The sequence below is a fragment of the Phoenix dactylifera genome, chromosome 11 (genome assembly GCF_051530095.1).
Source record: "Phoenix dactylifera cultivar Ajwa chromosome 11, Ajwa_hap1_PhDact_Kaust_v1.1, whole genome shotgun sequence".
Lineage (NCBI taxonomy): Eukaryota > Viridiplantae > Streptophyta > Magnoliopsida > Arecales > Arecaceae > Phoenix > Phoenix dactylifera.
The window spans coordinates 27,104,230-27,125,008 of NC_143200.1; the positions used below are offsets into that span (position 1 = coordinate 27,104,230).

The 20,779-nt window shown below is 38.7% G+C and overlaps 1 protein-coding gene across 1 annotated transcript; it reads left to right on the plus strand.

The window, feature by feature from the left end:
• The first annotated feature begins 3,529 nt into the window (after nt 1-3,529).
• LOC103702383 (serine/threonine-protein kinase D6PKL2) lies at nt 3,530-11,018 on the plus strand. The gene is made up of 3 exons (XM_008784800.6): nt 3,530-4,500; nt 5,325-6,463; nt 9,924-11,018. The coding sequence occupies exons 2-3, from the start codon at nt 5,472-5,474 to the stop codon at nt 10,783-10,785; spliced, it is 1,854 nt and encodes a 617-aa protein (XP_008783022.3). The 5' UTR covers nt 3,530-4,500; nt 5,325-5,471; the 3' UTR covers nt 10,786-11,018.
• Nucleotides 11,019-20,779: the final 9,761 nt, after the last annotated feature.

Below are 20,779 nucleotides of genomic sequence, written 5' to 3' on the forward strand. Positions count from 1 at the left end.
TTTCTGAGGTTTTCTGATGTGAAGGGGAATTATCCATGCTACTGGGACTTGCTCATTGTGCTATGCAGATCTGATACGTTAACAAGTCCTTATTGTGATGCATCTACAGAAGAAAATGTAGCACAATTTATTTGTTATAATATGCCTTTTTGATACAATCAAACAGTATGGAAATTGATGACCTTTACCCAGCCACGACATCATCACAGCATCTATGAGACCGGTCATGTATGTTGAAATATATATGATACTTTTTTATTGCAAAAAGGAAAAAGGGAAATTGTTTCCCATAACTTCTTGTATGATTCAATCTTGCCTTGACCGTTAAAGGGAGTTCTGGTTGTTGTTAAGTGTAATCTTTACATATTTTTTGTGTCCTTCCTTGAAGGACAAAGCTTGCATTGGCCTGTATTTAAGTCCGAATTTTCCAAATTATGAAATGTCTGGTTCCGTCTCTTTTAGTCTTTCCATTCTCTTTCAAGACTGTTCAATAATTTGTTTTTAGAACTCTTCATCAGATCAGTTTTTGGCCACCGCCCATCCAAGACATTCTAATCAATATTTTTTTAAATTCTCTATTATTCTTACTTCTAGTTCTTATCGTCTTTGTTTGGTTGCTCTATGCATGAGCCCTCGATATAGATTCCTGCTGCAAAACTTGTCTTTAAACTAGTAAATATTTTTTAAGGCTTTTATAATATTTAATGACTGCAATGCGCTCTAAAAACACATCCCACCTAATCAGTACTGAACTAGTTATACTAACAACAGTCCCATTTATGCCTTTATTCTTCTCTAGAATGTCATAGTGGAATGATTTATCCTTGCAATATTTTTAGTCAACTACTCTCTTTAAAAAAGAACTAGTTATTGTGCATCAAATCCACCAGCGCACTGGATTTTTTTTATTTTTTTATTCAGGTTTTGTTATTCTGCACGTACATTAATTTCATTAGAATGCAGAGAAGATGATAACCATTCATGTATGCCACTTCTTGAAGTTCCCTTGTAATAAGATACCGTATAAGCAATTGGTCTTGTTTGCATCTTTTGTTTTCAAGCAAAAAGATAGTCAGTATAATTTATCATCTTATTTAGACTAATCTTTCCCTTTTCTGTTAACTTTACCAAACCAAGATAATAATTTTCATGCTAAAGATTGATCGGCAAAAAAAAAAAAAAAAAAAATCAAATTTAACCTTAAATGCATGATGTTGAACGAAGCATGCACATGCATCAAGATTGAGAGGAGCGTAAATTTTTTGTGAGTTGTTTGTGAGATCATACGATTTTTGTGGTTTATAGGTCATCCGTCTACCTTTCACCGTCCAACCATTAGTTGTGGCCCTACCATTTTAATATATCATGCATGCATGCATGCGTGTGTTTGAATACTACAGCGGTAACGTCAGCAAAAGGCCGACCAAACTGATCCCATGCCAAACTCCTGATTGCGATCTTTCACCACTGAAAGAGAGACACGCCGCCGAGTATGTATATGGCACTTTTTTTCAAAGAAATGATCCATATTTTGACTTTGCTAACATTCACTGCAGGAAAGAGACCGTAAACCTTATTCATTTCATAAGAAATGAGTCACATTAACTCGCTCGCCAGCATTAACTATAATAAAAAGGACAAAACAATATAGGAATAACATTATTCATTTCAAAATAAATAAGGCGCACATCGACTTACTTATATCAACGACATGTTAATTATAAAACCCAGAAATGTGGATCCACGTACATAGGTATATAATTTGGTCGAGGCTATCTCACCGAATAACTAACTATTTTTTATTTTATAGAAAAAAGAAATCATCTTTTCCATCAGCTAGAAATTTAAATATTTTTTTTATAAAATATTCTTAAGCTTTTAGATAGAATAAAATAATTTATTAAAAATATAACAAATATGTTACATAATTTTTTCAAAAATGTAGATGTCCAACTAACTAAAAATAAGCCGGTCTGTGATATATCATTTTTTATGATCAACTAAATAAGAATTTTTTTTTTAAACATGCCTATTAACAATGCTGCAAGTGCTTATATATATTCAAAACAAAAGCTGATGCAAGTTCTTGTAATATCGTGCAGCATGACGCCTGGAGAGAAGCTTTCAGCTATCTTTTGGCTGTAATTGCTGAGGCTCTCTAATATATATATATATATATATATATATATATATATTTATATACACACACACACATACATATATATACACCATGTTGGAGATTTAGAGTTCTGGACTCATCATGGACCAAAAGACTTGATTGAATTTATAATGTACACATGATGGCCTAACTTTGATCTGATCCTTAAAATATACCTTTCAAAAAAGCCATGCGACCCAAGTCAAGCATAAGATGGATGGTAGATGATTCGTCGGGGCCTACCATCAGTCGACACTCTCGATTTTGACTGATTTCCATCTTAAGTGACCCATTTGGGGGAGTCCCCCTTCAGAGGCATAATTAAGAGAATTCAAAGCCTATTCCCAAACAACTACATGGAGTCGGGATGAACCATGCCAGGCTTTGAATTCGGATGCCACCATCTTTGCTAGCCTTAAAAAATGAATCTCTCTATTGATTTCGTTCGTTGAATTAATCCAAATAAGAGCCCGAGTCTTGATACGACAGTAAGATTGCTCTATTATGATTTAGATGTCACGAGTTCTTACCATGGAAAGCCTTTTCGTATACGAGGGTAAGATTGCATCCATCTCTCTCCCTAGACTATGAAATGTACACTTAAGCACCCTTTTAATTGATACCAAATAAAAAGAGCACATTATAGCATGGTTTTAAACAAAGCAATAAAACTGTTATGGTAATGCATAATAATGATGGTCATACATACGCTGTCACTCTGGTTGTTATAATTATCTTATATATGACTAATATGGCTATTGTTAATCCGGAATCTAATTATCTTTAATTTTATTTTATTTCCTACACCTGTTATATTTAGAATAATGTTTACAATTACAGTATCAAAAATGAATAAATGGAACTCTGCCTACGATTGCTACAAATGCCGGCTAAAATGGCCAAAAACAATTGCCATGACATGATGATATGGGATTGCTGATTAGTTTTTTAACCTCATGGTTATCTTTTATCCATCTTATATGATGATGTGAAGCATGATAAATATTTTAAATGATTGCCTTGAGACTAGTAGGCGAAAGAAGGATGAGGGTTTGGTGAGACGGAGGGTGGAATATCTCTATGCTGTGGCTTTCCGGGCAATCCTCTGCTAAACCATGGAAAGTGCTATTATGAAATCCCTTGTCCCAAGAAATCTGAATAACATTCTCATTTTGGAAAGAAACATCATGTCCTGGTGGTCCCACATCTCTTTTTGTGCTCATTCTTTCTTTAAAAGGAAAGCGTCGAGAAGATGTTTCACGTAACTCCGCTACCAAAAGATAAAGAGGAGGACGTGCTTGTCATTTTGACAAATGACAAATGAACTAAAGGTGATTTGGATAAAATGATGAAACGAGTTAGGAAGACCATATGGGGAAGTTATTATTGGGGGGATTGAGATGCAGATTTGAGGGCAATTTATATCCTATCCTACATGCACCATATGATCGTGTACCATACCGATTACTTCATCTTCTTTCTATAAGTCTAATCCTGCTTTGGTACTTGGCCCATACGAAAAAGACGAAGTGATCAGCGTGGTGTACCACTATATTGGTGTATATGATGTAGAATATATTTTTTATATTTAAGAGATATTAGAACATTGGTGTTGGAAGGGACTTTTTATGGAAAAAATTACACCCTACATTGCATGCACCATATGGGGAAGTTATTATTAGGGCATTAGGGTGTAGATTTGAGGGCAATTTATACCCTATCCCGCATGCACCATATGACCGTGTACCATATCAACCGCTTCATCTTCTTTCTACGAGTCTAATCTTGTTTTGATAATTAGCCCATATGAAGGAGACGAAGTGGTCGGCGTGGTGCACTGCTGTATTAGTGTACATAGTGTAGGATATAGTTTTTTATATTTAAGAGACATTAGAACAAATGAGGAGAGAAATTATACCTTACATTGTATGCACTATATGGTCGTGCATGCAGCAAATTATGACTATTTATTTTTATAATAATGCATGATAATGGAATTTGTAAGAATGTAGCTTGCATGGCCATACGGTGGACGACGATGTAGGGTATAATTTCTCCTTCCTTAGGAGCTTGGGTTTTGGGTCGAGAACAAAAAAGAAAAGAGGGCAAATAAAGATGGTTAATTTAGAAAACAATTGAAGGGGGATCAACCTTGGTCCGCCTCTTTCCTTGACTGCCCATACGCGCACCGCTCCCACTTTCTTACCTTTTCTTAAGCTTTTTCCCTCTTTCCCCTCTCTCTCTCTCTCTCTCTCTCTCTCTTTCGTGGAAACTGAAGAGGCCTGCAGGCTGAACTCTCTCTCCTCTGCTAAACCCTAAAGCTGCGATCTTTGGGTAACAAGGTATCGTTCGGTCTCCTCCTAGGGTTTTGGGCATCTGCTCTTCCCGTCGTCCTTTTTTTTTTGCGGCAGCAGCACTTTGCTGATTGGATTTTGGAATTTATTGTTTTTCATTCTATAAAGATTGGATTTTGATGTGGTTGGTGCGATCACCGGCTCTTGATTGTCGGTGATTTTTTCGTAAAGCTCCAATATTTTTATTTTGGGTTTCGGGAAAAAGAACTTGATGAAGGAATAGATAACCCCTCCCCTGCTGCGTTTTGTTTATAACTTACGAGAATCACGCCTCTCTGGGTGTGATTTTGTTCAAATTTCTCTCTTCGGGAGAAAGATTTCACCTTTTATTGGATTGGTTTTTCAGTGGATTCTCTTTAATGATATGATCGATATGCTGATGTTGCACTGGAGCTTGTGATTTTCTCTTTTTAAATGTTCTTGTTTTAATTAGCGGATTTTGGTTTGTTGAAGCTTTGTACTGGAAAAAAAAAAATCTTTTATTGCTGTATCAGGAGATGTGTGATCTTCGAATCGTTTGTGGTTGTGCTTTCTTGATGGGTTTTATAATCTAGATCCCTAGACTTATAAGTCCAATGGATTTCCCCGTTCCAGTTTTAATGGTTTCAGATAAAAAATGCCTACCTGGTTCATGATTCTTTTTTCTCTTCTGGATAGAATTCCTTTTTCAATTATCATGGATCTGAAGCTACTATAATTATTGTCGTCTTTCCTTGAGGATATGCTATCCGTTATTCTGTCATATGCCCTATGGTTTGCTTGCTTTCATGGTTGTGATGTTTTTATGTTTTTTTTTCTTTTTTTTCTGGCAGATACCCTTTGAGAATATACAGTGGTGATGGGGGGAAGAGGCATTTTATGCATTCAATGAGGTGGCTTGGTGTAGCATCCATTCAAGAGAATAGAACAAGTTTTGGGTTGTCGTGGTCTAATAGTTTCCATCATCAGTGGTCTGATAAATGGATTCAAAGACTACACCTAAGAGCTGCTCCCAACGGCAGCACAAAACAACTGGTAATCATGTAGAGAAACCTGCTTCCTGGAAGCCTTCCCCTTTGGAAATTTCTAAGCCAAGCAAGTCAGAGCCTACCACACCAAGAATATTGCAAAAATCTGTGCTGACGAGCACACCAAAGCATACAGCTACAGTGGTTCTAACAGACCCAAAATTCAATCAGCGCCATGAGGGGTCTACTGACTTGATAACTAAAAAGGTTCCTGCAAATATTACCAAGTCTTCCGAGCCTGCTAATTTGAGTCTGAAGGAACCTACCCAACAAGGTGACCCTGTGGAGCTGCTTCAATTAAATGGAACTGCAGGCTTGGAAGGCAGTGGAGATCAAGAGAAGAAAAATTCTGAGCAGAGTAGTATAAAGGATAGCTCAGCTTCTGCTAAGGTTAGTGATGGCACCAGCAGTCTCACAAAGACTAGTGGAAGTGCTAAGATAAGTGATCGTGCAGATTTAATTGAAAGCGGAAAGAGTAGCATGTGCAGGGCCAGTACAAGCAGTGATGTGAGTGATGAAAGCATTTCTAGTAGGTTAAGCAGCAGAGTAAACAAGCCTCACAAAGCAAATGATTCAAGATGGGAAGCAATTCAGGCCATCCGGACTAGAGATGGTGTTATTGGTTTGACCCATTTCAGGCTACTTAAGAGATTAGGTTGTGGTGATATTGGTAGTGTGTATTTGTCGGAATTGAGCGGGACTAAATGTTATTTCGCAGTGAAGGTTATGGACAAGGGATCTCTTGCAAGTCGTAAAAAGCTGCTTAGAGCTCAGACTGAAAGGGAGATATTGCAATGCTTGGATCATCCATTTCTACCAACATTATATGCGCACATTGAGACTGATAAATTCTCATGTTTGGTCATGGAGTTCTGCCCAGGAGGAGATCTGCACACGCTTCGGCAGAGGCAACCTGGAAAGTATTTTCCAGAACAAGCTGCCAAGTAGGAACCCATATCTTATGATAATATATTTGCATCTGTTTAGAGGACAGTTACTTCGATGCTTGCTAAGTATGCTTATTGTCTTTGGCTTTCAGCTGGTTAGTTAATGTTTCACCATATAAATTTTTTTTCATTAGGGAGTATTTGCAAGGGCTAGTTATATACTGCTTAAGTAACTTCCAATGTTCTTTTCTTTCAAGAGGGTTTTTTTAAAGCATGCATATGAGCGCTGTAGATTATTTACATAGTGTCCCGTTGTCAAAATTAAGGATTTTTAAACTCTTTTTAATGAAATAACAATCTGTAAAGCTTGAAAACTAAAATTCTCAGCACTTTACTTTGGTAATTCATGCATGGCCTTTCAAATTCAAGGTAAGACGGAAATTGGCAATTAAAGTGTTTGATATTGTGCATTGATAATTGTTATGGAATTAGTTGTTTCAGTAAATGGTGAGCACTTTATAACTTGAGTTGAGGAGGGAATTTTTAAGTGCTTTTCCTTTTAGAAGGCAGCTCGGAGCTTTTGGTTGGAAAGGCTAGGGAGCGTGTTTGAAAACAATTAGTTTAATTACGCCCCATATCCCATTATAGACTATGTTACCTACTTACCTAGACACTTTTTTTTAGCATTAAGCACCCAAACCTGACGCTTACTGGTTTGACACTTGGATATGGGTATTTAAGAAGAAAAATCATAAAACATTGATGGATCTGAAACTGAGACACACACATGCACCAACAAAGGCCCTGAGTCCTGGTAGCATTGAATGTATATCACATAGCTGTTACAGTGGCATTTTTAATTATCAGAAGCTATTTTCCATTTCCATGATAACCATCTGTTGAATGACATTATTCATCAATTGTTTGGCCATTCTAGCAAAGTGAGTTCTACGATTCCTCTTAAATAGTAATTCATTGTGTCTAATGCTGAAATCATTATGTTAAATACAAAAGGACTACAAGACACTTAAAAGGGATTAAAGTTTTGAAAGTGGGCAAGCATCACTTTTGGATGATGATTGATGATGGAGGCTAAAACTTTATTCGAATGGTTGAGACATCTGAGACAAATTGTCTTTCTTGATGGTAAGCAGTGGAAAAGGTGGTTGATAGAAGGATCTTGACTGTAAGAGAAACTTAGTGAATTTTAGCTTGGCAGGGTGAAACCGTGGATTCATAATCCAGTCTGACTCTTTTCATATATGATAAAAGGGGCACTAATCCCTGCCAAGAGAAAAAGGATGGGGGTGCGGGCACTTGTCATTTGGCAATTTGTATTCTTTGTTGAAGTGAAGGACTGAATTTTTTTGTGAGAGCATTTATTTTGCATAATGGACTTTTGTTGCTGGCCATTGAAAGTTTCAGGAGATATTACTTCAGATGAAAAATGAGAGTACCTTTCTAGGTATACTGATTCTGTTTGTCAAAATTGGCATGGAGAAAAGCTTGCATATCCATGGGTGGAGTGATCCTTCCTGTGCTATTTACAAACGACGACATGTTTGGTGCTACACTGCTACTAAATTCGTGGAAAAAATGTTACTTCAAAATCAGTAAAATTATACCAATAAAACAATCCAGGAGAGAGAAGAAAAATGATTCTGGATGGGAATTCTAAAGAAAATAGTTTGATTTTGCATAATTTTTGAGGTCTAGATTTTAGAAGAACTACTTCTAGAAAAGCATCATATGGGCAAAAATTGAGGTTGGGATTGAGAAACGGAAAATATTAAAAAATTCAGTGCCTTTTTTTTATTTTTTATTTTTTTTATCTCGTGTGAGGTAGAAAAATCAGTGTCGGAAATTGCTTGTGGTGAAGATAAGTTGAGGTAGAATTTATAAAATTATGAACAAGTAGCTCTTGTGAAGTAGTCTTTTTGACTATACCTATTAGGTTGAAGGCTGGTTGATACTTTTGCTCTAGAGCATTATCATGTTGTGGTAGACAAGGTGATTTGGAGCCCAAAGTGAAGAATGGATCTCTTAGAGAGCAAATTTGATTGCTTTTTTCCTTCTTTGCAAAAGGAGGCTTATTTACTGGAGGAGGTAGCTGGGATTTGCATTTGGTGTTGGGGCATTCTGATCCTTCTATGGAGTCTTATTACAATTTTTTTTTCCCCACATGAAAGACAATGAGATTGGAACTGATGCCAGGAGTATGTTTCCATATGGTGATGGAGTCTTTATGCTGGTCACTGGTGAACAATGATATTTGTGTGTTATTTACAAGAAAAACTCAGGTGAGACTGGTAGACCTACTACCAGTCTCACCTGAGTTGACTGGTGGTGATCATCAGCTTTTATGCAACATGCAAGCATAACTTATGGAATTAGTTGCATACTGGTGTGGTTGCTTTGGGTCTTTGCAGTCATGGATATGCTCACTAGTAATGTGCTGTTTCCTAACTGTAAAAATTGCTGCAACTAACATTCTTTATTTCATGGTTGGGACTTGGACACAATGATGCTTGCCTTGCCATTTACATCCAAAAATGGCAACATACTTGGAATCCTTTCACACACCTGTGGCAAATAGTATTAGAAAATAAAGGAATAAACAATTTTTTGGACAAATTATGCATACGACATTTCTATAAATGCTCTGACTGGAGATGATTTTGCTGTTTGTATTGGTTGAAAGGTAATGTAGAATGCTTGGAAAAAGTATTCTCCAGCATGACTAAAATATAAGATCTTTTCTAAAGTCTTTTTCGTCTCTGGATAGGCGATTGGTCTAATGCTCTAACTAGATGGAGTGAGGAAAGAAAAGGAAAAAAAAACACAGAACACATCCTTCTGAAGAACCTGAAGTTCGCTGAAATCTTTCTCATCTTTTGAGGATGCTTGCCAATCCTTATTTCTCATAGTCTTCATACTAGAGATACAGGTCTAAAACTGTGATTAACTCAAAACTAAACATCTCCTGCAATGAAGTACCATTCTTTAAGGTTAACTCTAAAATCAACCTTTATTGCCCGTCCCCTGAGACAATAAATATAAATATAAAAATATTTATATTCTTATAAATATTTATATTTATATTTATATAAGAATATTTATTTATATTTATTGCCTGTGAGACGATAAATATAAATATAAGAATATTTATATTCTTTACTACAAAGATTTTGTTCTATCCATGTGTTTTATGGGATGGTTGGGCATGCTCGCATGAAAGCTGGCAAGCATCTTCCACAAGGCAGGATTAAGCATTAGACAGTCCATCTATTATTTTTTTTACAAGATGCAACTCTCACTGCTATTTGAGTAATTTTGAAACCATTCATGTGCTTTAATACAATTGAGACCTAGAAAACTATTATGCCCCATTTCTTCATGATGTCAAATGGCATTTAGTAGTCAAAAAAACATCAACAAATTTCTCTTTATTTGGAGATCTGTGGAACATGCTCATTTTTATCAGATTCACAGTCATTGTTACTTTGTGCGTATGCAGGTTTTATGTAGCGGAAGTCCTCCTTGCCTTGGAATACCTACACATGCTCGGCATCATCTATCGTGACCTCAAGCCAGAAAACGTCCTTGTCCGAGAAGATGGCCACATCATGCTCTCTGACTTTGACCTTTCACTCCGTTGTGCCGTTAGCCCCACACTCATCAAGTCCTCCAACCCTGACTCCGAAGCTTTCCTTAGGAACAATCCCATCTACTGTGTCCAGCCAGCTTGTGTCGAGCCATCCTGCATCCAGCCTTCCTGCATGGCCCCCACCACATGCTTCTCCCCTCGCCTCTTCTCCTCCAAGTCCAAGAAGGAGCAGAAACCAAAGCTTGACACAGGACACCAAGTCAGCCCATTGCCTGAGCTCGTCGCAGAGCCCACAGATGCCAGGTCCATGTCATTTGTTGGTACACATGAATACTTGGCCCCTGAGATCATCAAGGGTGACGGTCATGGGAGTGCTGTGGACTGGTGGACCTTTGGTATATTCTTATATGAGCTTCTGTTTGGGAAAACCCCTTTCAAGGGATTAGGTAACCGGGCTACTCTGTTTAATGTAGTCGGTCAGCCCCTGCGGTTCCCTGAGACCCCATTTGTGAGCTTCTCTGCAAGGGATCTCGTAAGAGGACTGCTCGTGAAGGAGCCACAGCACCGGCTCGCTTTCAAGCGTGGTGCCACAGAGATAAAGCAGCATCCATTCTTCGAGGGCGTGAACTGGGCCTTGATACGTTGCACAAGCCCTCCAGAGATCCCAAAACCCATCGAGATTGAACGGCACCCAGGTCCTGTGGCATCGACAAGCCAGAAGGTCACAGCTGCCAAAGGCTCGGACAACTATCTTGAATTCGACTTCTTTTAGTTGATTATTCTGAGCTGGTGCTGATTTATTGGATCGAGGGAAGGTGTAAAGTTTCTAAACGGTTTCAGGATGCCAGTGATTTTTTTTCCTCTACAGATTGCGATCGGTGTTTGTAATGCTGCTGCTGCTGCTGTTAAGTTGGACCTTTTCAGTTCCAAATATGTATTCATTGAATGCTGAAAATTTTCTCATCTTTATAATGATCGAAAGGCCTGCCATCCTTCATTTGGTTCTGATTGCTTTGTGAAAGGATATTTGTGCAATGGAAGAATGTTCCATTACCATATTAAAATTATTCCCTTCCTGTCGTAGTGAAGAACAGCTTGTAAGCATTGACTGTTGTCAAAGTTGAGGCTCTCTCTGTGCTTAGTTTACCATCCTGATTTAGGTTGTCGCAGGGCTATTTTAGGTGATATTCTGCACCAATACCGAAAGCTAGAATTCCATTCCTCTGTGTACAGTACTCCAATCCAATCTTATGGGTTCTTTGATGGTTATAATGTTATTTTATACTTCTACATTGTTATGGTAGCAAATACGTGGACCTAAGATTCTAACTTGTAGACCATTACATGGTCACTAATTTTTGTTTAAGAACTCCAATTTAAGTGGAGGATTTGACTTCCAACTTTTGTTTCCAGTTACAGGTTAGAGTTGAGGAGCTGGACCCAGTCTGGGAAATGGCTTCTCACTGGATTTTGGTAAGGTAGTGTTTGGATACCTGCAACTCACACTAACCTGTCATTGGGGTTGTATGGGCATGGAAGTATTGGATTTGGAGTCACAAATTCAATGTTTGGCTTGTTTACAATGTTTGTTTACCTGTGACTGGAAGCTGCAACTGTAGTTTACCTGTTTGTTTGTTCATGAAATTGGAAATATCTTATCAAACAATATTTCCAATATAACATATAAAGTATTTACAATTATTTCAGCAACTATCCTACTGCTACTCTCTCCAAGCATTCCAATACAACATCTCACATCCCAACCATCTGCAACCATTCAAAAAAGAAAAAAAATGAGGAAAAATTGTGAAATTATTTTTCAAAAAAAATGAGGAAGGAGGTGCTAAGAGTTCGGAAGAGGCTCCGAGATTAGTTCTCCATAAGAGGTTGCCTCGGCTTCGTTTTGAAGAGATTTTAACCATCTGTGTGTGTGAGAGAGAGGACTCTGACTCTGAGGGAGGTGGAAGGGGGACGAAAATATAATTATTCGTATATTCGGACTAACGAGAAAAAATTTACATAATAATAACCCCGAGAAAAATTATGAGGTTACCATACGAAAGGCAGGACTAAAATATAATATATTTTAAAATTGGGATCTAGTAATAATTTTACTCGTAGGATGGTGCAAATCCGGCCCAGCCCAAAAATCTTACCAACCTTTTTCTGGGTCAGGTTTGAATTAGAGTTTTTCCAAGTATTGACCCTTTTTTTTTTCTTTTTACTCAAATTTTAGACGGATAGGGTATAGGTCAAAGTTTTCACCCAGAAGTTTAGGTTGAGTTGAATCGTAATACTGATGAAAATTTTGTGAGTGGACAGTCTAATCTTAATATTGGCTACTTAATTTATATTGAAAATTAGTTTCTAAGAGTTGTATGATCTAGGTTAGATAGATGACTCTGAAAGAGTCAAGAATTGAGCTTTATTATTAGGCTATATTACTAGTTAAATGATCAACTATGAGGGGTTAACCCATGGATGGGTATCATTAGAAGAGTATCGACTCAATTTTAAGTTAGGTTGGATATAGTCAAGATTTTGCATATCGTTGTCTTAATTTGACCTAACCTGCTCCCAACCAGCCCTAATCCATTGCCATCCCTCGAAGAGATTAAACATGAACCATAGCATTGGCAAATTTCTCCATTTATTTTTGACATTTAATGAGATTGAAAACAAAAAGAACGCACCAAAGGTTTACACATCGAATCTTGTAATCCTATAAATTTGCAGCAACTTACTTCCCCACTTAGTTAATAGAATAAAGCAAAAGATGAAAAGACAATGCACCTACCCTCCTACTCATTATGGTTATGGATTAATGTGATTAAAAATGTTCAAAAGCATCCCAAAAACTGGTAGTGACGCCCCATTGCGTTCCCTCTCTATGTAATGTTTTTATTGCGTGGCATAAGACTTCTCTCTATATTTTTATATCCACTAGTGCTAACTGAACAAATATAGCTGCTTATATATTATTTTGTTATGATTGAAAAATTCCAACCTTTTGTTTTATATGATTTCACGCAGTACGTTCTTAGATTATATTCTTGCTTGCTTTAAGGAATTTACGTATTAACGTCAATGTCTTCCAAAACTTTTGCTTTGGAATCACCATCCAGTGCGTTTTGATTTATATAGTTGGGTCAAAGCTCATTGCCTCTTTCATCTATCCTTCTCTCTTTTTTTTGCTTTTTTTTCTTGGCCCTTATTAATATATGGGGGTAGTTAGCTTACTTTTCTAACATTGGATGAAATCAAAGGGTCATGTTCAGCCGAAGTAGCATCATCATGCATCCTATATATCATACCTTCGATATGCAGCTGTGTGTATATCCTTGTATCAGTTCTGATCATGCACCAAACTACCCTTGACATGCTGCTTGCTTGCATGCATGCCTTTCTGAATCTGGGAAGGCAAGAAAGCTGTGATAAGAACATTTAGGCGCGGCTCGAGGTGGCGAAGCACGACACCTGATGGCATATGAAGGCTAATTTCGACCCAATGATTGCCTGGCAACTCTCAAGGACATAGGCTTTGAGAGCTGGAAGCCATAAGGTCCCACAAGAACTTCTTGCTTTTTATTTTGGATGTTACATCCATCCTATATTATATTAAGTCTCTTTTTCCATTAATAATAAATACAAGAGGGGCTAATTCTCACCCGCTACCCGCATTCACCTCGATCGGAGCCTAGGCCCCTGTGGAAACCACGTCAAAACTTGCGAAACAGAAACCATGTTAATCAAATTAATAGTTAAAATGAAGACCGGTGCTGCTCGTAATCGAATTCTTATACTCTATCCCCAGGGTAAGAGATAATACTATCCGAGCAAGCACTCGATAGTAATATATAAACTTTTTTACTCTGATAAACCAAGTACCCAGGGTTTAACAAGTTCTTTGCAGAAGTCAAACTTTAAAGATGTGATTATCTCCATCGTGCTGAAAACCATGCTTCGAAAGATCGAGAAGCTGATGAGGAGCTTCCTTTGGGGCTCCTATTAAGATGGGCATGGTGTGCACCTCATGGTGTGGGGCATGATCTATCAATCACTTGTAATGAGGAGGAAAGCGGTGATCGCTAGACATGCCGTTAGATTCGTGCTTGAGCCGAACAGCCTATGGAGTGTCATGATGTGGGCCAAGTGCAACAATTGGACCCCTAGGAGGAAAATTAGTAGTGGTCGGAGATGCTCGTTCACTTGGAGGGAGATAATTTGTTTATGTAGTATTGGTGATGGCCAACACGAGGTGGCTGATTGGGAATGGACGGAGTGTGATTGTTTAGGTGACGCGGGGTTGGACGACCTTCCTCTGAGTCTCTAGTCGACCACAATCAGTACTGAGATGGGAGATAGTATACGGGGCTGTGATCTCCTCAACCTTGGGGGGAGAGGTTGGGATACCAGTCAGATCAGTCATCTTTTTGGGAAGCAGCTTGCGGAGAGAGTGCTTTCTGTTGCAGTCTCGGAGTTTAGGACCCCAGATGTGCAAGTGTGGAGATCCTTCTACAGCCCAAGAGTCTGAGTAAGGGATCTTTACGGTCTCTTCAGAAAAGAGTAGCGTCAGAGTTGTGACTGTGTCTGGGTTTGGAGAATAGGAGTCCATCCAAGGGTTGCTTTGTTCCTTTGGAAGGTCTCTTAGAGATGTCTGTCGACAAGATCTACACTGAAGAGACAGCGGGTGAGCATTCCATCGACCTGCCCTTGTTGCAAGGTGGAGGAAACAGTGGATCATATCCTCTTCGTGTGAGAGCATTGCGGGTCTGAAGACTGTCTGACATCCCTCAAGAGGTGCTTTTTTCATTGACCCCGGGGGCCTCATTCCTTCTGTACTCGAGTAGCCAATTGAGAGGGCCTCAGTATAGATCGAGTGCTTCTTCAGCAGCTGATGTTGTGTTCTACGTTTGGCTAGCAAAGAATGCTTGGACCTTTGGAGAGAGTAGCCTATCTCCGAGGCTAGTTTTGGAGAGAGGGCGGGCACAAGTTACCAAAATTTTCCACCTTGACCATTCAGGAGTTTCTTTGATAGGTCGGGGCACCTAAGACTCTACATTTGCTTCTGTAGTGTCTTATTTGGTGTTTATCACCTGGGACCCCTCACCTCCGAGCTTTCTCAAGGTGAACTTCGACTGGTGTGTTGGAGGGTGGAAGGGGGTGGTGCTGGCTTCATCATTAAGGGCCCTAATTTTAGATTGGTTGCTGCGGGCGAGTGTTAGTTTTTCATTTGTTCTGTTCCTATTGCAGAGCTGAGGGCTGCTTGGGCTGGCCTCAGCTACGTGCGGAGTTCTTGGAGGACTGATGCCAGTATGTTGAAGGGCGACTCTGCAACAGTAATTAGCTGGATCCAGGGGCAGGCTAGTGTTGTGGCGTCAAAACCTCTGATTCAGGACATCTGGTGTCTTGTGGGTGGTTGTTCAGTCTTTGTAGTGAGGCATGTTTATCGGAAGACGAATGGCATGGCGAACTGAGTGGCCTCATATATGACGGATCATTCGGGAAGGCTTCTTTGGTCTTCGGAGGCTTATGTACCTATAGCATTTAAGGATATTTTATTTTCTGATTTTTATGGTTGTATCCATACTAGGTTTGTGTAAAATGCCGTTTCAGCAAAAACAATATGATTATCTTTGCTATTTCCGATAATTGGAATGGCATGTCAAAACTTAAAAACCTCGTAGGTGGGGCCTACACTTTGCTAACAATTGCTTTCGTGCTGATGAGCATCATTTGTGAATATGTGGTCATGGTACGGCTCTTTCTCCATCCTCAGGGCGATTTTCCATTTCGACTAATGGCAGCATGATGATTGATCCCTAACTTTGTAAACATGTGCTAAGTTGCAAGAAATTTAAGTTCTGCTGCCATCTCATGACCCCCACTACTAAGGTTCCTCCTAAAATTCTAAATTCTCAGAATCAGCTATAAGTAGTTCATGGCATTAGCAAACCCTCTGCTCATTAATTTCATACTTCAATCCATCGATAAGTCTTTAAGTTTAGTGGAAGAGCTGGAGAGGTGTCATCTCATCTCCTAACATTGCTTACTTCATTTCTAAATAGAAGAAAACAAAGAAAGAAGAATCTAGTTTAGGAATAATCATCCTATTAACTGTCTCCATCTGCAAGTGCATAACAGGTTCACTTTATACTGGTATCAATTTAGTAGGATAAGTGGGTTTTTTCTTATTCCAACTTCCATTAGCTCAAGTATTGTCATCGGTTAGCATATAATCTTGCTTTTCTGGATACATATTAATGGATGTCGACCACAAGAAATCCTTTTAGCTGTGGGGTCCTCGTCCGGGAATCCATCTCGGTACACGGTACCCACTAAGCAAGGAAAAAAGAACATAATTTGTTTATTCTCGGGTATATTTTATCCATAACTTTGTTCCTCAACGGCAGTCTTCCGTGGTTTGCTTGCATTCTTCATCGCAAGAACAAAAGCGCTCTTAAGGGGACTACTCTCCGTTTGGACAAGATGTATTTCTACAAGATATGTTTACTCCTAATTAGGGCCGATATCAATATGCTTAGAGATATGCCATAGATTCATCGGTTTGTGATTACCATCGACCTCAACAGTTGATTGAGGTGCTGACCTCGGTATTGACCCACAAGCCAACTTGGATGGTTGACCGAGTTGCTGATCTATGCAGATGACTAGTAGTAATGACTAATGAGCCATGCGCCTCCGGAATTAAAGCATATTTAAGATGGTTAAAGTTCATTAAAGGAAAGATTATGACCTCACGCACACCATTCTTTCTTGGTAATTGACATAAACTTCATCCTATATAAAGAGCATTTGAAGGATCTCCAGGTACGTTCATTCTTATGCTGATATTCTCTCATTATTCTCTCAAGTCTCTATTATTCTTCCGAAATTCTTGCCTAACTTAAGCATCAAAAAGTTTCTTGCGGGACAAAATTCGACGATTTTCAATGTTGTCTTTTATCATTTTTGGGTCAGACTTAAAGCTCCGAGCCGGTCTCTTTGTCCGAGTGTAGCAGTCCGAGCACAATTTGACCTCAACCTGTTCGCTAGCTCATCCAGTCTTCTTAGCTCGGATTTCGACAGCAACGCTTGTTAGTAGAGTATTAACCTCATAGTTATTTAATTTAAATGGAGATAGCTAAGCTATTCTCTTGGCATTTGATTGGAATGAGAACATAAATCTTTGGGCCAAATTCAAGAAACTTGCATGCTCTTTTTTATGCATGACGTGGACCTTGTATTACTACGCTAGGCCTATGTTTCCTATCGCAGTAGCTCGTTGGAAACCCCATCCGCTAGCTAATTTGGCTCTTGCAATTTGCAAATCATATCAAGTAACCCATGTTCTCCCAACACTTCTTAACGTGACATGGTCCAAGGGCCATACCTCATAGGCTTATCATGGCCCAAGAAACCAACCCAAAATGCTGTCTTACAGGGTAAAAACTTGCTCCCCTTCCCTGAAAGTGGATATACGATCTTTGCACCACAAGTGCAAACAGTGCTTGTGTCTGTTATTAGAAGATGGATGGCTATCAAACAAAGCATGTCATATATAATTAGGGCTGCAAATGGGTTGGGTCGACCCATGATCCGACTCGACCTGCGTAAGACCTGACCCGACCCGAATTTTAGGACCCGCGAGGCCGGGTCGGGTCTTAAATTTGGACCCATTTTATTTTTCGAATCGGATCGGGTCCACCCAATCTCGACCCGGACCCGAACCAATCATACCCCTTTTTTTGGGTTAACCTAGTTTGCACATTTTTCTTGAGATCTAATCATGATGAAAATTTGTAGACATGGACCCGACTCGACCCGAATGACCAGTCGGGTCAAAATTTGTAGGCATGAACCCGACCTGGCCTGATCCGATTTTCAACCGAATCGGATCTGGGTTCAAAATAAGGATCCGAACAAGAAACTGGGTCGGATCGGGGTCACTCAGAACCCGACCCGACCTATTTGTTGCCCTCTATATAATACATAAAGTTGCTTTATTTGATGACCATTTATTTTATAATAATAACCATCGAGTGCTATACAGTATTTTGTCTATGAGGATCCGGGCTTCTACCAATGAACCATTGAGAGGGTGTCATAGTGAGAGGGTCTTTGAATTAGTTGTTCTTCATGTCCCCCCCACGTCACGTTCAATGGATGTTGTTGATTTGAGCCAAAAAATAATTAATTGACCAAAGAAATATTGCGCTAAATTGCATGTGATGGGTCTTTTAAAAGTAATCCTTGCTTGGCTTTGTATTAGATGATAGGCCGTTTTAAAATAGTTTTTGCTTGGCTAGTATTTGAAGGGATAACATGACTTGCTACCGTTAGGATGCTTTTTCCTTATATTAAAGCCTATCATGGCTAAAGATGCTTTGAGAGCACAGACTAAGTTTTCGCTGAGGGTATGGAATTGGTTGTTTAATAAAGTACGCCTGAACTCGAAGTTGGACTTGACTAGTTTTTCTAGTTGGCCACTTGGCCTTACTAAACTTCTTAGGTCAAGACCTACTCCAACCTTGCAGTTAAAGATGAGAATTTGCTATTTAATGGTAAGAATCTTCTTGATTACGCTGAGAATCATTGTTCGTCCTATTTATATTAGAATTTTATTTTTAATTTTATTTTACTTAGTTATTTATTGTAGAATAGTTTTCTTTATTCTTTAGTAGTTATTAAATCTTATCATCCATATGATGCTTTATTTAAAGCGACCTTTGGTGTATAGTGTCTGTGATGTTAGAAAAGAGATAGAATGAGAAAATAAAAGGTATCCTTCTTTTTTGGCTTAATTTTTTAATAAAATATTTTTTTTCTCTTTTTTATTTTTTTTCTTTTACTGCCTCTTTCCTGTTGTTTGTTGTTTGGTATTTGTTTTCGATATTGAGCTGGTGCAGTCAATCTACTCCATGTGTTGTTCTATACTTCAGCACTTATGTGTAAGATCTAGAAATGTACTTGACAATCACCAAATATTGGTTAGCCCGTTGTGAGAGTTAAAAATGGTACATGATGATATAAATATAACTGATGATATGCCTTTTGCCACATTAAAAAAAAAAATATGAACACGCAAGATTAACGTATCATATGCACACACACGCATGCACATGCACTTGCACCTATGCACGAAGAGAGAGATTTGAGAATATTTTGCCCAATTTATTAGAAGCGATGGTAATTGGTGCTAAAATATTGAGTTTTTTGCATGGATACCCTTCTAAATATCAAATTTTGCATGAATATCCTTCCAAAATTGATATTTGTATTTATACCATCGTAAAACTCTGTTATTGTATAAATGTTCGTAATATAACGATTGTTCTAATGGTGTTAAGAAGATCATATTTATATTAATTAAAAATAAAATAAAATTTTAAAATTACGAATTCATCGTTCAATCACATCAAAATTTATGCAAGTGAATAAATTAAAATTAGAATTGCTTCAAAATATGTAATGGATGTCATCGTGTGAAAGAATATTTACCATTTTTAGGTGCCGAAGATATAATCCAAACCGAAAGCTGAAGTATAGGTTTGTAAACCTAAAAGATCGGACGGTGGATTTGCACGAAGGAAGCGAATCCTTCTTTCGGCACGAAAGATTCTGATCCCGTCCGGCGCCGAATGCCCGATGCGGCCTCGTAAATCGCCGCATAACGCTGTGATGTCATCTTTGTCTTGAAGCACGTGCCATCGTGTGACCCTTGTGCAAAAAGTTTCAGCCGCCCACGTCGAGATTCCACTTCCACTTCTCCCGCCAGCGGGCTGCCGTCCCCGGTTCCATCTCCTCTCTCGTCATTTGACATCCTTGTCGGCTCCCACTCTCCTCTCAAGTAATCCAACGCAAATCAAACACGCTATAAACTCACGAGTGGAGAAGCTATTTATCGTATATTCGTATCCTGGCTAAATATCATATGCATGATATTTGTGTGCCTGCATGCAGTGACATTGAGTCGCTACGTCTTTACCTAAGGGCTCGTTTTGTTCGCAGAAAAAAAAAAAAAAAGAAAGTATGGTTGACAAAAAAGTAATGAGATGCTTTTTATTTGGTTGAAGTTTTCAAAGAAGAGAGAAGGAAAAGTTGAATTTTCATGGAAATATGATTCCCACATTTTATGGAAAAGTCTTTTCCATGAGAAACATGGGAAAGTTACTTTTCTACGAGGCAGGAATTACTCCATTTTTACTTTTTTTCCAAAAAATCCCTTCAGTATTAAAGAAGCATTAAAAAGACATTAAAAACCTAATTTTTATAAAGGGCATAATAGGAATTATACATAACTTTCCTAGAAAAGTGGATGGCCAACCAAACATAAGTACTTTGGAAATTTGTCACTTTCCCATGGTCAACCAAACATGCCAAAAGTACTTTCCTAGGCATGCTTTTCTTAGGAATTTGTTTTTCAGGAATCATATTCCTAGGAGGGAAAATGCTTTCCCCGAACCAAACGAGCCCTAAATGTAACAAGCTTAAGGATGTCTCAATAGCTGGCCATCCAAGAGCAATATTTTCTATATTGTTGCTATCATCACTGCATCTAATTCTTCCACTCTTTTTTTTTTTTTTTTTTGCTTAAGCGAAAGGGGTAGGGGGGAGGAAGGGACAAGCCCACCCCCGCGTAGCAGCCCCCACTGGGCCCCCGCCCCGCCAGGAGAATGTTCGATGCGGGCAGAAATGGCCGTGTGTTGGGCACCCCGACCGGTTTTACTCATACCCTCCCCACCCGTGGGCCCGGCTCAGCTACT

Bases quoted from the DNA above. Each gene is read 5' to 3' on its own strand.
- LOC103702383 (XM_008784800.6), top strand. From the start codon at position 5,472: ATGGATTCAAAGACTACACCTAAGAGCTGCTCCCAACGGCAGCACAAA. The intron at 6,464-9,923 runs GTAGGAACCCAT...GTGCGTATGCAG, and splicing joins TTTCCAGAACAAGCTGCCAA to GTTTTATGTAGCGGAAGTCC.